We start from the raw sequence: 17,215 nt of genomic DNA, 5'->3' as shown, positions 1-17,215 counted from the left end.
TCCACTCGGGCGAACTTTATTTTTGTGAAAATTAATTTGTGGCTGGGCGCGCGAGAAATTCTGGGGGAAAATAAGAAAAAAATTTTCAACTAGAGCATATATGAATTTTGTTAAATAACTTTCTCCTGTATGCATATTATTCAATAATGATCTTGACATGGGAAAATCTCAATAATTCTGAGAATCCGAAGTTTCCATTGTCACAACGGAAAGTACAGGGATATATTTAACTCCACTTTCAGACTCCCTTTAATTTGCATTCGATAATTCAATAAAAATTTCTCGTTCCTATCAATATCTCTAAATTCATTAATTTTGAATAATTAAATTCCCCGAAATAACGCCCTAAATATAGTCCAAGTTTAAAAAAATCGGCTTAAAAAATAAAAAAAGTAAAATGAAAACCACAATTCCCAAAATGAAAAGCTCATGATAACTCACCCCATTTCAATATCACACCACGAATGTTATTTAGACCGCCTTTGGCCTCTATTTACATTTACCAGCAACTGAAAGGCGACCGCTTATAACTCACATAAACAAATACCCCAACAAAGAATAAAAAGGTTATCGATTTTAAATAAAAAACACAGGGCGCCGGTGCCGATATTAAACTTAGTCACCTCGTAACATGACACAAATAAAACTGGTAACCGTTAAAAAAATCTCAAAGCAAAATAAGCCCGTAATGAAGAAGCCAATTTCTCATGAAAACAACGTAGAATTCCGGCTAAAATATTTCTGAATGAACGAGTCGAGTCCCCCGAAAAGATGCTTCCACCCGGAATTGTTCACCTCAGATAAATTAAATTCGGCGGCAGCCACCGGGAAAGTACCACAATGAGAGCACGTGGTTGAGATATTTTAAACGCATAAAGTGCACATACGCCAACAAGTCGACAATGAAAAGGAGTTGGGTAGTTGGGGCTGTTTACCTAGTAAGTAGCGTTGTCAGTCAGCCGGTTCGTCGCGTTTTACCCTCGGGCGCAAAAGCGATGTAGCATCAACCTAACCTGTCTACCCTATACATATATAGCCCTTGGCTGTGGGGTCTGTGGGGGCTGTGGGCTTGAAATGCTTGAAAGCAGCGGAACGAGTGAGACAAGATGCAGCCCTGGCCCGTGGGACGGTTACCTTACCAGTCTTAGCAGTTTAGTACATATATACACGAAAATCCAGAGAGGAGGGGGTACCATGTTCCCATCCGGATGGAGGGGATGATGGTGTGTGTAGAGGGGAGAAGGCCAACGGAACCGGGAACCCACCAGCCAGTTTTACTCTTCACTCTCCAGTCAGTCGTCCAACGTCTCTTCACCGAGACAGTTGTGCAACAAATAACCGCTCCTGTTTTCACTCCACGCGTAATACCCGCACATTCAACAAACCGGAATAATGATTAGAGTGATCGTTGAAAAGTTTAACCTCATTGCAAATCAATACTAATTGAGGAAAAAGTTTGAACAATAGCTGTGACAAAGTGGAGGGTGATGTGATTATGTGTGCGTGACGATAGAGGATATACTGTTTATTTTTGTTTGTAATAAATACCTGAGGAAAAACTGGTGGAAGGTATAATGGGGTTACACATTGTTCAGTGGTTGACACTAGTGTTGTCATTATCCACTGTATTGTGTCGTAGTATTACAAGTTTAGAAGCTCCTCGTGGCTGCGAGTGGAGGAGAGACTATAATTCTGAGAAACAGAGTTTGCTTTGTAGACTGAGAACTATAGCCAATGCCGTTGAACTGATTGGTAATCTATCAACAATACAAGCGGATTCGGTAACGTCGCTCATTCTTGAGTGCAATGATGCTTTGTTCTTTGAATCTCAGATCGAGGATCCCAGGGATTTTTTGACACCACTGAGACACCTTCAAGAACTTACTATCGAACGTTGCAAGATACGATATTTGCCGGCTGGTGCATTTGCATCAGCTCGCAATCTACGTAGTTTGACCATAAGAACACGCAACAATGACTGGTCTGGAATGTCACTGGAGATCAATCGTGATGCACTGAGGGGTCTCGAGGGTCTGCGAGATTTGGATCTTGGTGATAATAATGTATGGTCATTGCCGACGGAACTTTTGTGCACAGTGCCTGAACTCGTGAGTTTGAACTTAACGCGCAACAAGTTACAGGACGTTCTGTCACTGGGTTTCTCCCAGCGTTTGTCAATGTGCACACCAAAGCTTGAAATACTTGATTTAAGTGACAATGACTTGAGTGCACTGCCCGATCGTTCGTTCAATGGTCTTGTTAAATTGACAAATCTCATGCTGCAGGACAACGATATACGGCATATTGGGGATCACGCGCTAGCTGGATTATCGGATTTAACGAGATTAAATGTATCGAGTAATAGACTTGTTGCGTTACCACCGGAGTTGTTCTCGGACACGAGAGAATTGCGGGAACTTGTGCTAAGTAATAATTCACTTGCTGTGCTAGGGCCGGGATTGTTAGACAGTTTGGAAAAACTGCAGTCGTTGGATCTAAGTGATAATGAGTTGACTAGTCGTTGGGTTAATCGTGACACGTTTTCACAACTCGTGAGACTCGTCGTTCTGGACCTGTCTTACAATGATCTGACAAAACTAGACAGCAATGTTTTTAAGGGCCTCTACAGCCTCCAGGTATTGGAGGTGGAGCACAATAACATCGACACGCTGGGCGATGGTTGCTTCGCTTCACTCAGGAATTTACATTCTTTGACTCTCTCACACAATCGAATTTCACGTTTTGAGCCGAGTCACACGGTGGGTCTTGGCTCGCTTGTACAGTTCTTCTTGGATGGTAATAAGCTGCACAATGTGCACCGTCATGCCTTTGTTAATGTTACAAGCCTACAAGAGCTATCGCTGAGCGGAAATTCATTTACGGATGTGCCGGAGGCAATACGTGAGTTACGAGCCCTGAAAACACTGGATTTGGGTAACAATAGGATATCGAAGATTGATAAGGAGTCATTCGCAGGGCTTGATGAATTGTATGGGTTGAGGCTGGTTGATAATAAACTAGAGAATGTCACGAGAGAGGCTTTTTCCGGGTTACCGGAGTTACAAGTGTTGAATCTTGCAAGTAATTCCATAAGGCACGTTGAACAGAGCGCTTTCTCGAGTAATCCAAAGCTGCGAGCCATAAGACTTGACGATAATCAGTTGACAGAGATACGAGGGGCATTCACCAGTCTCACTACTCTTCAATTGCTCAATGTGTCGGATAATAAACTACTGTGGTTTGACTACAGCCATCTGCCATCGAGTCTTGGCTGGCTCGACATACACAACAATCAGATAAGCGAGCTGGGAAATTTCTACATGGTCCAGGGAAATCTTCACATTAAGATGCTAGACGCCAGTTACAATCTCATCACTGAAATATCGGATTCTAGCATACCCGATGGTATTGAGACACTGCGACTGAATAACAATAGGATAAGGAGTGTTGCACCCGGTACATTTTTGAGGAAAACCAGTCTGGAGAAGGTGATTCTCTATGGAAATGAAATAAAACATCTAGATATTGCGGCTTTGGCTATTCAGGAGGTACCGGTGGAGCGGGATTTGCCTGAGTTTCATATCGGTGATAATCCCTTCTTGTGCGACTGCTCGATGGAGTGGCTTCCCAAGATCAATGAGCAGCCGAGACCTAGGGAGTACCCCAGGGTCATGGATCTGGATGCTGTGACGTGCGACATGGTCCACATAAGGGCAACACCGAGACGTCCATTACTCTCGCTTAGGGCCAAGGACTTTCTCTGCCGATACGAAGCTCACTGCTTCGCTCTGTGTCATTGTTGTGATTTTGACGCTTGTGATTGTGAAATGACTTGTCCCGATAATTGTTCGTGTTATCATGATCACAGTTGGTCGAGTAATGTCGTTGATTGTTCCAATGGTGGTTATAAGGATGTACCGGAGAGAATTCCCATGGATGCCACAGAAATTTATCTCGATGGCAATGATCTTGGGGATTTGGGTAGTCACGTATTTATTGGCAAACGCAGACTCGAGGTATTGTATTTGAATAACAGTGCCATTTCCGCTCTCCATAATCGAACATTCAATGGTGCACCGGCATTACGTGTTTTACATCTTGAGGGTAATGCACTGAGGGAGCTCAGGGGATTTGAGTTCGATCAACTGGAAAAACTATCAGAGCTCTATCTGGACCACAATGCTATTGCAGAAGTTGGCAATACGACTTTTAATAAAATGAAGAGTCTCGAAGTGTTGAGATTGGATAGCAATAGAATCGTCGATTTCAGGCCATGGGAGGCATTAGCTGGAACGGGAGCTGGTGCAAGAGTTGCACTTGAGGGTAATGCTTGGAACTGTGATTGCAGTCATACCGCTAAATTGAGAGCTTGGTTGGGACAGCATGATGGCGATGCTGAGAAGATGTATTGCAGAGATGGCACAGAAACTCTTGCCCAGGCACTGAGACGCTGTGGTGATCCATCCACCGAGGCTGTCTCCAGGGGTGTACCAGATACAGCTCCCATGGGTGGTAACTTTGTACCTCTACTCGCTGGTGCACTTGTTGTGGTAATTGTCATTTGCCTGGTCGTTGCACTTGCTTTTGCATTCAGGCAAGATGTACGTTTGTGGGCGCACTCCAAGTATGGACTTAGATTGGGCAAAGTAGCAACTCCACTCGATGAAGAACGTGACAGACTCTACGATGGCTACATCATATACAACGAGAGAGATCAGGACTTTGTTTCCGGCTGTTTATCAGCTGAATTGGAGCAATCGGGATTGAGTCTTTGTCTTCATTATCGTGATTTGCCACCATCGAGACACCAGGAGGCTTTACCATCAGCTGCAGCAGCAGCTCGACGAATTGTCTTGGTATTCTCACCAGTATTCTTCGCGAATGAGTGGCAGCATCCTGAATTTCGGGCAGCTCTTCGGTGTGTACTCGATACCATTAGGCCGAGTGTAAGACGGCGGAGGGTTGTCATTCTTCTGGCAGCCGAGGCACCCCGTAATCAGGATACCGAGTTGCAATTGCTACTTCAGACGTGCGAGGTCATCACATGGAGTGACAAGCGTTTCTGGGAGAAACTGAGATTCGCTATGCCAGATCCAGCGGACAAAAGGCGAGATGGAAAGAAGATCAACGGTGACAGATGTGGTGTGAGGGTACCGGCGCGTTACACAGCCGCACCCACGGCACCAGCGGACCTATGGGCCAAACCAAATGGCATTTTGGTCGCTCCGGTTCATCATGCACCCACGCCAACCCCTACGCAGTCGACCTACGTTAGTTCCGCATCGAGCAGAACTGAGGACGAGGACAGCGGTGCTGAGCATCAGCATCACGGTGGCTACAGTGCCCTTCACACTGCCAATGGTAGACCAGCGAGTCTTTCCTCACGTGGTAGCCATCTTTACAGTACTATACCGGAGCCACCATTGTCGCAGGGACAACTTGGTGGTGGTATGCCTGTTAATCCTCGTACTTATTTTGTGTAGCTTACATCCGTGTATTTAAAGAAATATCGTAAAGTGTCGGGCCAGATTGCTTTCATCCAATTTTATCCCTTCGAGTTTCTTCACTCAAACTCCCACGTTTGTACATAAGACTTTCTTTTTTTTTTATTCATTTGAATAAAAATATGTAGGGATTTAAGATGAAATTTATTGTTGTGAGGAAGTGCGGAGGGAGAGTTCTCTGGACGCTCCGTGTGAACCCATCTTTCCTAGGGTTCCTCTAACTAAGACTGGAAATGAATGGGATGTGAAGCGGTTGTATGGTAATTGAATTGCAGTGAGAAGCGTGTAATTATTGGCTGTCAGGTGAGGGACAGACGTGAGTTATGGGCTCGATGACGGCAAAGTCCATACATGAAGACTTATAGCGAACGTTGATAATTTTTATATTGATTTCTATGCCTGCTCTTACTTCTCGAGAAATGCCACCAGTAGTAGTTCCTTGAACTTGCCGGCATTTACATTTTTCATAGGTTGTTTTTTATATTATTCGACGAAGTGTGGAGGGGGAAATGGAAAAAAAAAGTTAAAAAAAAAATAAGTAAACAAGACTCACGTTATTTGAGGCAACTTAGCGTCACGTTACCTCATTCTGTCCAATTGCCGACTGTGGCTTTCATGTCTGTGAAGCCACCCAACGCTTATTAGTCCATAAGGAAAGAAACCTCTGTAAATAGTGTATCTACTTTTGTATATAGAACGAGAAAAAAAGAAAACAGCGGGTTTGTTTGAGACAAATCTCCAAGGGCCCATCCTATAAATGTTCTTATATTATAATATTTCTTAGAACAAATGTGAAAAATCTAAGACGAGAGCGAAAACTTAAACTGTATTCTATTGTTGTAAATAGTGTTTCACGCGATGCATTTTATTCACCTGTTATACTAAATTAATTCATGAACGAGATGAAAGACACCATTGAACGAATTTTTTTTCTAATAAAAATGAGAAAAAGAAAGAGACTACGAAGTATTGATAATGGAAAAACATAAATATTTGTCTTGTCAATCTTTTGAAATACCCATTCCCATGTCATCATTCACGGCTGATAAAGATCTACAAAATAGCTTTCACTTTCCAGGAGAAACTTTTACATTGTTCTTCGACGTTTGCATGAGGAAATCCATTGACAATACGATTGTTCGAGTTTTATCTATTGGTATTTTCAGCTAGGATCTGGGTGAGTTGAAGTTGTCGTTGGATTCCGGTAACAGGTAGCCACGAAAATACTGTGACTTCTCACCAACTTATCGATCCTTGATTTTATTCACCAATGGAGTCTGTATCCAATAGTCGAGTTATCGTTTGGTACAGTGATCACGTACACACTTATCTTTCGACTCGCTTTCGATAGCCACATTCTGGAATCTCCAGCGTATGCTGTATGAATCGATGTCGCGTATACGTACGGTTGAGGCGAGCATCGAATGGAATATTTCCAATGGGTCATGAGATGCTTGTTGTCCCTGTCTAATCGGATTTTTGTTGTTCAGTGAGAAGGAGAGGATTGGTTAAACGTGGTAAGAATTGTTAGCCCGTGCTTCACTCTATTCTACCCTACTTTGCTGCACTCGGTCTCGCGCAACTTTACGAGTTGCCGATTTATTGCCGACAATTGATCATGAGTTATTTTCTGGCTTGGCGCGATGGGAATGCCATAGGATGTCGATGAATATCATACCACTCCTCTGTTGACATGCGGATCATTCTGATAGCAATTGGCAGATTTCATTGTCGTATGATGACTATCCATTTAGTCGTAAAATTCTTTATCAATTGGCAGACGCATATCACACGGTGTAATTTAATTTTATTCCCTTATCTTGACATCATTACATCATCCAGCGATATTTCATTGTTCTTTTGCGTCATACACGATTGTCTAGAATCAGTACTTTGTTTTAAGTTAAATTAAGAAAAAATTATTTCATAAACGGAGGATTGAGAAGACAACGTGGGATTGATAGAAGATTATTTATTTTCGAAAACGAAGATAAAACGTTTTGGTTGCACAAATAAATCATCTTCAAGTTTCCCGAGTGGAACTAAAAATAACGTGATGATGATTCTTCCGACAGCCAGAGATAAAACAGCCATGCAGACGTTAATTACCCAAATCGATGGGGCTCTGAAGCCCTGGGATAATTGCTTTTAAATGGATCAGTCCTCCAACTTAAAGATTTCCTTCAGTGATCCCATTCTCAATGATGAGAGAAAAAGTAGATTTAAAATTAGTGAATGTCTTCAAACTTGTCCAATATCGCCCGCAAAATCTTACCCTCCAACACACATTATCATGCTCACCTGAATTGGATTTTCTTGAACACTAAGCCCCCCGAACTTTTATCCACCATTATGATGTAAATTTTCCAGACGGATTACGCTATCCACTACATAACCAATAACATCTGTGATAATTTGTCGGAAGTCCTGAATCGTCTCGTCGGTAGTATAAAAATATGATGAGACTGGATAAAAATTCTCTTCAAATCCCATATTCCCCATATTCTCGTCAGGAAAATTTCTCCTCGTACACCTCTGAAAATCCATCCGAGCCGCCCTTGATTCTCAACATTTATTTTTACTCTCTTTCAGCTGTGATTCTGCCCAGAAACATACGGCAGAGCATGCCAAATTCTCCACAGATATCCCAACCTCTTCGGTTTCTCCATTTTTTTTTTCTCTTCCTCTTTCACATAAAAAGAAAATATCATACAGCATAAACGAAGTGGCGTCTTGTGGTCTTCCATTGGTATCCCAGAATGCCCATGATGCCATACCAGTACGAAAATCCCCTCCCTGGGATTCGTCTGGTAGTACGGATTCCATCTTCGGCTCGTTTCATTTCAGTAAAAACTTGGTGAAGAGAAGGGGCAACGGGAGAAAAACGTAAAAATTGAGGATAAATCCCTTCGGTATGGGAACGCCTGGTATCTCTTGGCTTTCAAACGGGCAAGCCCTCCTGGAATTCAAGAGAGAGGACGAGGATGAAGAAACACTACTCAGCGTATTGCCTCAGATGATCCTTCACAAGAAATACACATCAACTTTCTGAATTGAATAATCACCGGTTGGAAGAAAATTCTCACCTTGTTAGGCGCTTTCTGGGCGTTTGTTTGGTATAAAAAAAAACGGTTAAGTGAACTAATTGAAAGAAATGGGAGATCCTCGAGTGTCTGAGGTGCCTTGGGGGCCTCGAGGGCCTCGGGGACTTTGGGGGCCTCGGGGGTCTCGAGGAACTATTGGAAAAAGCCAGAGATCTCTGCACTGTCGAACGCCAAACTAATTGCCTCTGCTACTATATCTCGATCGTCCGCGTACATCTCGCGGCCCAACGAAACCCGTTAGAATCAATTACAGTGATGACGTGTCATAATCCGTCAAAACAATGTGTTACGACCTATCAGACCTATCAGACCTATCACCAACCTTTCCAATGGCAACGGTAAGTGCAAGGTAATTATTTTTCTTTCATATGATGAATGACTTCCGCTCCATCATTTTTTATTTTTTAATTTTTGCTTTATTGGTGGCTTATTTGTTTCATTATTCGATCATCATTGAATTGGCTTGGGATTTATGGAAGTGAAAACTTGGAAGGGGTAGAGGTGTATTGAAATGTCATGGAATACACATGGAAAAAGTGGAGAGGTCTCGTTTACAATGAATTATCGTTTTTCAGGTTGTTTCGATTTCCATTAAATTCGAGTTGTTTGACCGAGTGGATAATTTATTTATTACTGCCCGATGGAATAATTGACTGGGCTCAGAGTGCCCTGTAGGTGGCTCAATCGAAAATTTATGTTTCAATGATTTTCAGGTGGCTATCGGGAAATAGAAAATTGTTATTCGTTGCGGATGCGGGTCATTCTGCATTTTCCGATTCACCCAGTGCAATTCTTTGATAAAATTCTGGTGATAATGGGGGAAAATTACGTGCTAATGGTTTTGAAAGACTTTCTTGCTGTTTGGGATTATTCGCAAATTAGTGTCCACTTTTCGGTGAGGTAGAAATATTTTTTTTTGTGCATCGAAGATTCCTTGGGAAAATCTCGGGGTGCCATGCCCCTCAGGGTTGCAAAATTTTTGGAGCATTGTTTACTCGAAGGGGTTGAGATAACAATTGGAGTTGATGAATTATTCATATGTCTGCTGGGTAATGAGATTCATACTCTCATCAATTCCAGTCTGGGTATTTTATAAAGTAGTCTTGTTAATTTTTGAGGCGGCGGTGGAAATTTAGACTAGGCGGGTTTGGTTAAAAATTAAAACGAAGAAATTATGGATGGGGTTTTAGATTATCAATCGCGTCTGGGAGTTATTTGCTTCTAAGTTCAGGACGGGTCATGTGTCTGGTGAATCAGTGGCGTCTGAATGAGCGTTCGTCTCCTCGTTAGGGTAAATTTTCCGGGGAATGTAATGAACCTCAACTGACCAGACAGATTATATTTTCGATAAGCATGCACTGAGAGAAAAATTCAATAAACCCATTAGCGACCAAAAATGGCTGTTTTCATTCAATTATCGATTTACAACAATCGAAAACGTTTTTTATTTAAATAACTATTTGATTCATTTGATCTTTTGAAAGATTCACGCCAATTTACTGTTAAAAATAAATTAACAAATTACCTTTAAAAATATATAGTACAAACAAATGCGTATACTCTTAATAATATAGTTATATAAAATCGAAATAGAAAAATGAATGAATTAATTAAATTAAATTATCTTTTCGACTATTAAGAAGTTAATTATTTAGCACTTGCAATCACATACGGCTTATGGACTATTCATTAATTTCATTCGTTAGTTTAAAAACATTTTTTTTAATGTAGTAATTTTTTTTTTCTCATTATGGGTACATCATTGCGAAAAGAAATATTCGATATCTTTGTTAGAACGCAAATCATTGTGCAATATTTGTACTATAAATTTCTCCAGAGCATGGATATTTAAAAAAATACTATCACATTTGTAAATGGTGACATTAAATTTTCCCGCACCCTAGCAATGGATAAACCTAAACACACTGAAGAAGATGAAAGAGAAAAGGCGAGACAAACAAATAATATGCAGGAATTTCTCTGACAAGCGGCATCAGTCTTCAAACGCAACAAGAGAGAGACGGGTAAAAGAATAAGCGTGGGTTGTGGTATAGAAAATTGGTGTGCTGCGTGCGGCATGAAACAGATTCTTACTATTCCGCTAGGAACAATGTTCCCCATTCGTATGCAGATATTCACCGACAATGTGAATGTATACATTCGTATGGATGACTCACGGAATCAGTTGAAGTAAAAAATTTATCAATTGTCGAGTATTGGAGAAATACGTGAAAAATCCATGAACCTCGGTTGAAACATCAAGTCACCCGAAATAATATGGGAGAGTGAAAAAAACCTGAGGGACAATGTCTCATCACCACAATCGATTTAGTTTCGGGTGTCCAGTTTTCATTCGATTCTCCGTGTATTTCTTTTTTTATCTTCCGGTGAGAACGAGAAAATAAAATAAATTCAACCGAAATTTATCAAATTGCTCACTCGCGTAGAAAAAAAGTCTCTCCTTCGAAGATCTTGAAAAAATATCCTGGAGAATTTCCGGAGGGATATTTCCGTTGAGGAGTTACTGCCGATGGCGTTTCTATTTTCAATATTTTTTGGAAATTTATGAGGTGGATTAGATTGACGTGAAAAAATCTACCGTTTTTAGGTTTCGTCATGCGATGACTCACAAATTTCCACAGTCGTACGCAGAAAAATTATTTCACAGTGAAATAATTATAAAAAAATTATTTCCAATAAAACTTCGTGAGACATTGAATAATAATAAAATTTTAAAACGATATATTTATTAACATCACTCTTATCAACAGTAACTCAAGAATTCCAGAAAATAATTTCTTTCGAATTTTTTTTTCAAATTAAAGAATTGAAGAAAAGTACCGATTGAAGGAGGTCTAAATTTCAAGTGTGAACAACAACAATTGGCCAACTGAAAAGAATGAAAAAAAAAAAACGTGTTACCCCCGATGAAATGTTGAATTTCGTCAGGAATTATTCATATGTCCACTGAAAAATCCCAATTCCTGATGAGTCATTCTTGTTTTATTTGTTCATGTCACTTGGAACACGCAGGGATGATTAAAATTCAAAGCCACAAATACCCGAACATGCGTTCACATTAGCTTAACAAATAGGAGAAACACAAAGAAGAAAATTGAAAAGGATAAGTTATTAAAATGAATTTAAAAGCGACTGCATTCACTGATGACAATGGTAGATACTGAAAGTGCTGGGATGAGGAAGAGTTTTTGTGGAGAGGGAAACAGTGAAAAGGCCGGCAGTGGACGAGCAACCCTTGACTAATCCGTGTTCGTCTCGGTGGATCATCCGAGAGGAAGGGAATACCAGCAACAAAAAGCGTGTGCCTCTATATGTTCTATGATACTGCTGCACTTCCAACTAAAATCTATCGGAAAAAGGGCTTTCCTTTCCATGGGTGAGTGACTGCTTGGAGAATCCAATACCGCTCTTTATTTCGCTAATTGAACGGCATTGAGACCTCTTGATTTACAATGTTCCGTGGGGGCCTCTTGTCAGGTTGATTTTGTGGGGATTATTGTGTCTAATGCTCCCTGAATTAATGTCAAAGAGAGAACATTTTCCCCAAGTGACCGCTCCCCTGAAATTTTTCGAATATTTGTCTCTGAAAATTCGTGAACAGTAAAAAATATATTCAGAACGGTGCGGTAAAATCGACATCTACGATAAAATGAAAATTATAAATTCAAAGAATTAAAAATCTTTTCCAACTTTTTCGTGAAAAATCGTAATTTTATTTTCATTGAAGTTTCAAGTTGGTGCGAGCATTTTTCTAAGTTTTTTATAAACTTTTGAAAGAATCACAAACAAAAATCAAATCCGCTATATTTTTTCACAACTCCATCGACCATTTCCCAAAAAAAAATTAAAAGGTGAATTTTGGCTAAGAGAGTGTTGAACACTCTTGAAATGTACCCCCCCCGGGTCTATTTGTCAATCCATAAATACTCATTGTTTTATTTTATGATTCGAATGGGACACCAAATCAATTATCGAAATTCATTTGCACTTTATAAAGTCTATGGACATGCGGTAAAAATGATTCGAAAGAAAAAGTAACATAAATTGATTGAACTGAGTGGTAAAGTGGTGAAGAGGGATAAATGAATTTGGCTCGGGACTCAGTTGTTGGTGAATATCTCTGAATTCAAGAGAGATATCAAAACTTGTGTAAACACATTTTTTCTAGCCCTCCTTTTCCTCTGCGAAAGATCTCTAAAGAAAAAATTCGCCATCTCCCTCGGATCTTGAGATATTCATCAAAAAAGCAACAGCGGAATAAGTCAACTTATTTCCATTCACCACTCCACACTGCTGAACGCAATTTGATAATGAAAATAAAAATGAAAAATAAGGTTCCCATAAATATCTCAAAAACGGGAGGCCCTTTGACGATTGAAAAAAAATTAATTAAGATATCCATTTTATCCATTTTATTTTTTTCCTTATTCCAAAACTATTTGAACGCTATCTCATGTCAATGATAATTCATTTCTATCCTCTGAAATAAAATCATGGCTTTTAACATATTATTTAACAATTACCCAATGTCAATGGCATGCTAACAAAAAATTTATTTTCCTACGATTCTATCATTTACTATGACCAAATGAAATACTGTTGAAGCATTCGTATTTAATATATACCCCCTGAATATTTTGAAAATGTCTGAATTATTTAGAACTCTTCAAATTGATATACAACCTGAATTCATGTACTATTGTGAAGTATATATATTTCTGTGTATTTTCATGACGAAGTGATAGTCAGTAAAATGATAATAATTTAGGATGAATATTCAGTTTGATGATTCAGTGTTAAATGAAAAAAATTGGTTAAATTAGAAGAAATGTTCTGTTTTATTCTTTTAAATTCCGACTGGTTCTTGTGGTTTTTTTTTTACAAACGATCTCTTCAGAGTAATTATAATGGATTAAATGATGAACATAGAATTCTTTGCTGGAGGCATTAAGGTATGGGCTATCAGAAGTTTCCACGAAAGTATTTCAACGATTTGGACATAATTGATGAAGAGAGAGATCCGATAAACTAGAGCGAATATCTAAAAATGGTGCGAAACTCTTACTAGTCCCGTAAAAGAAGGAGATTCGTTTGAGATGTGATGGATCTGCTGAAAAATCTTATCATCGCCAAATCAAACTGAGATATACTTGGGATAATTTAATTAGCCACCAATTGGGAAATTCAATTTCCCTCGTGTGCTCGTGCAAAATGTTCTGCTTGCTTAACTTGTTTTCTAGGAGGATTACCTCCGAGACTTAACGCTAGTCAAACACGTTGAAAACTGGATGATTATTAGAGACGGGGTGCACATTAGAGTCCTGTCGTTAGTGTACTGAACTATACATCTTCCTGGAAACTTCTCATACGCATCGAATCGGCAAATTTTCCGGGGCCTCACCGTCACGCTAAATTTTACCCTAGGTCTGGTTCGCCAAGTGAGACTTGCGAGCACTTCAGCTGCAGTATTTATGTTTTTTCGTCGATTTTCTCGGAAATTTTCTATATCATCCTTGAAAACTCCAAATTTCAACTTCAAATCAATAGAGACTGAATTAATTCGATTATGTCTCATCTTGTTTGCCAATCGTAATCGCATAATTTGACAAAAATTCTATCAACAATGAAACGCGTAAGAAAAAATACTTAAATCAAGTATAAAATATACTTGATTAAAACTCTTTTTTTTGTGAACAAATTCATTTTTCTGAGGAATTCCTGCAAAGAGACTCACCTTCGAATTACGATTATCAATAATATATAAATTTCAATGTTTAATAAATTTTTCTTGTAAAATGATATTCAGTATTTTGGAATAATACAAATTTCTGTCTGTCTGACAAATAGAATATTCAACGTGAAATGCATTAAAAGATAGAATTCATTGAAGATTTCACTGAAGAGAAACATTTGAAATGCCCCTAGTAAATTTCCATCGGAAATTTTTTACAATTTTCCGTAATAAAACTGTTTGACAGCCTCGAATTCTGCGCTCTGATTCACTAGACTCCGAGGTTGAAAAATAAACTATGAGAATTGATAAAGAGCGAGAATTTGGGTGGATATATGGCCCTGGCTTTTTAATTAAACATTTTCAAAGAATTCTAAATAGCATTCAAATGAATTCATAGTTGGGTCATAACACCACTCGCCTCAAAGAATTTTGTGGGGTGATACAGGAATCATCAAGGCGGAATGATTTATTGGTTCAATTGAACGTGACTATCGTTATTAATTTCAGCCAATTATTTCTAGACCATTGGAGCAGTTAGGGTCGGGGCATTATGACCTTTTTCATTTCGTTGGCCCCAATACCGTCAGTGATATTAAACAATCTGCAGGATTCCTTGATTACACTGCACTGTTAGTAATTTCTTGAACTATAAACCAGATGAACCAGTAAATATATCATAATATCAGTAAATATATCATTCAATTCAATAGCAATTGAAAATTTTCTCTGAATTTATCGTTCATCTGGAAAATTTTAAAAAATCTGTTGTTCAGGTTAAATAAATGATGAATATTTTTAATTCTCAAAATTCAATTTTCATCATTTTTACGGGTTTTTATTTCAATATTCAACAATTAACGGACTCATCAATAAAATATCATCAAAATTCACAAAAATCTTCTGTCACTTTGTCGTTATTAAAAATTTCCAGTTTTTTCCTTGGAATTTCAAGTAATGTTTCAACAGTTCTTTTTAGTGACCCACCAAATTTTCCCTGAACATTAAAAAGTTTTTTCCAGCATAAAAGAATTTGTTCTCCCTGTATTTCAACGATTTCTAAAAAATCTTGAGAGGACAAATTTTCCTCGGACATAACTGGAATATCCATGGATTTGAGTATGGAAAAATGTGTGGACAAACTCGTGTGGAAATTTCAATCTATAAAATGATGTTGAGAAACATTGAATTAACAATGCCTGGCATATTTCAAGATCAACGGGGGAATTAATTCTCCACGGACCTCCCGGCTTCTTCAGATCTCCAACAACCGAAATGTATAGTGCCAGAAGTTCAAACTGTACGGAACAATGTTCGACTTACCCCTGAAAAAATAGTTTGGCTCCTGGTGGTGCCATAGGAGTCGGCATACTTCAGAGTAAAATCCCCCTGAAAAAAGAAATGGTGAAGTTGTGTAGTTAGAGTTCTACTCGTGTGGTGTGTGGGCTATTGTGAACTCCGGGAGGTATACAGATCTTCCAGCTATGGCAATGGGGATTTTTCTCTGGGTGGGAAAAACGGGGTCGATTCGTCAAGGATAACGTTAAACACGTGCAGAGATCTGTGACGAATTCAACCGGATACTGTCTTATGACGTATCCTTCGGGATTCCTCAACCATCCGCCATCCACCCATTGTTCATTTTTTCACTGAACAATTTTTTTTTTTCAATCCAAACATCTGGTTCGCACTTTTTTATGGAATTCATTAAGACATCATTCCCCACGGCGGCGAGAAAACTCTGCGGGAAAAATTATATATTTGTATTCAGCAAATTCGAGTTCCATTTGAAAATGGGAGAAAAGTCATTATTGAATTATCCTATGATGACGATCAATCAATTTTTCAGGTTTTTCCTTCGAGGGGGGAGGAAAAGATAATGGAGTATCACCTTTTACAATTTTTTCAATTTCTCCGAACCTTCCATTATTTTCGAAAGCAAAATTGAATTTCTCTACATCTTCAATTAGTGCAACAATATTACATTTTCCATTGAAATTCGACGTAACATTTTTTTCAAGTAAAAATAGCACGACAACATTGCAATTTTATATTGAAAATATAATTGTGGTGAAGAACTTTCTCCCGACTACAAATAGCTCCCCCCAGAATTGTTAGCCATCGGCAAAAAACCTTGGGCACCAGCCGCCAAATGACAAAAAAAAAAAAATTGTAATTATTTTAAAATGGTCCTGGCCATCATGAAAAAGGTAAAACAAAACAAACGCGTTTTTAATTAACCGCAGTGGAAAAAAGTGGTAATTAATTGACTAATTGAAGGGGAGTATCACAATCAGAATATAATAGCAGAGATGCAATCTCTTTTATTATTTTTTTTGAAAGATCATGGAAACACCGGTGTTAATATAAAAGGTGCATGTACCAGCGGGTGTGTTTGCTGAGTAAAAACCATGCGTTATGGGTACGCATATTAAAATAATAGACCTGGGAAAAGCCCCCTCTTGTCCCTCCCCCTCCCCCCCACTTCAGGATTATATAGTCATGAGTTTATCGGTAAAAGCACGACAGGCCGCACCGCGAGTGCAGCATGAACAAGGTACCCCTGGCAATTAGTTTAATGTCGGTGTATGCTGCTGGGAAAAATATAAACTGAATGTATCAAGAGAGATGGCCCGGTAAATTCTATTCCGACTAATGAATTATCGAAGTAAACCAGATTTTTTATCGACTCTGAATTTTTTTTTAACACGACCAAAGTAAGGTTCTGAAAAATGGCACAATAATTCCACTTAATTGAGAGAAAAATTCGTCTTTTCATCATTTTAATCTTCAATTTTTCATTTCATTTCAACATTTTCACTGAGTTGGAATACAGTTTTAAGTTAACTTTTAAG

General features: G+C 38.9%; 1 protein-coding gene across 1 annotated transcript; it reads left to right on the top strand.

The window, feature by feature from the left end:
• The first annotated feature begins 1,305 nt into the window (after window positions 1-1,305).
• Window positions 1,306-6,479, top strand: LOC105266447 (protein toll). The gene has a single exon (XM_011304652.1). It carries the CDS (start codon window positions 1,575-1,577, stop codon window positions 5,481-5,483), a length of 3,909 nt encoding a protein of 1,302 aa, XP_011302954.1. The 5' UTR covers window positions 1,306-1,574; the 3' UTR covers window positions 5,484-6,479.
• The last annotated feature ends 10,736 nt before the right edge of the window (window positions 6,480-17,215 follow it).

The sequence above is a fragment of the Fopius arisanus genome, unplaced genomic scaffold (genome assembly GCF_000806365.1).
Source record: "Fopius arisanus strain USDA-PBARC FA_bdor unplaced genomic scaffold, ASM80636v1 scaffold00001, whole genome shotgun sequence".
NCBI classification, from domain to species: Eukaryota; Metazoa; Arthropoda; class Insecta; order Hymenoptera; family Braconidae; genus Fopius; species Fopius arisanus.
This window is presented reverse-complemented; position numbering and strand designations above follow the sequence as displayed.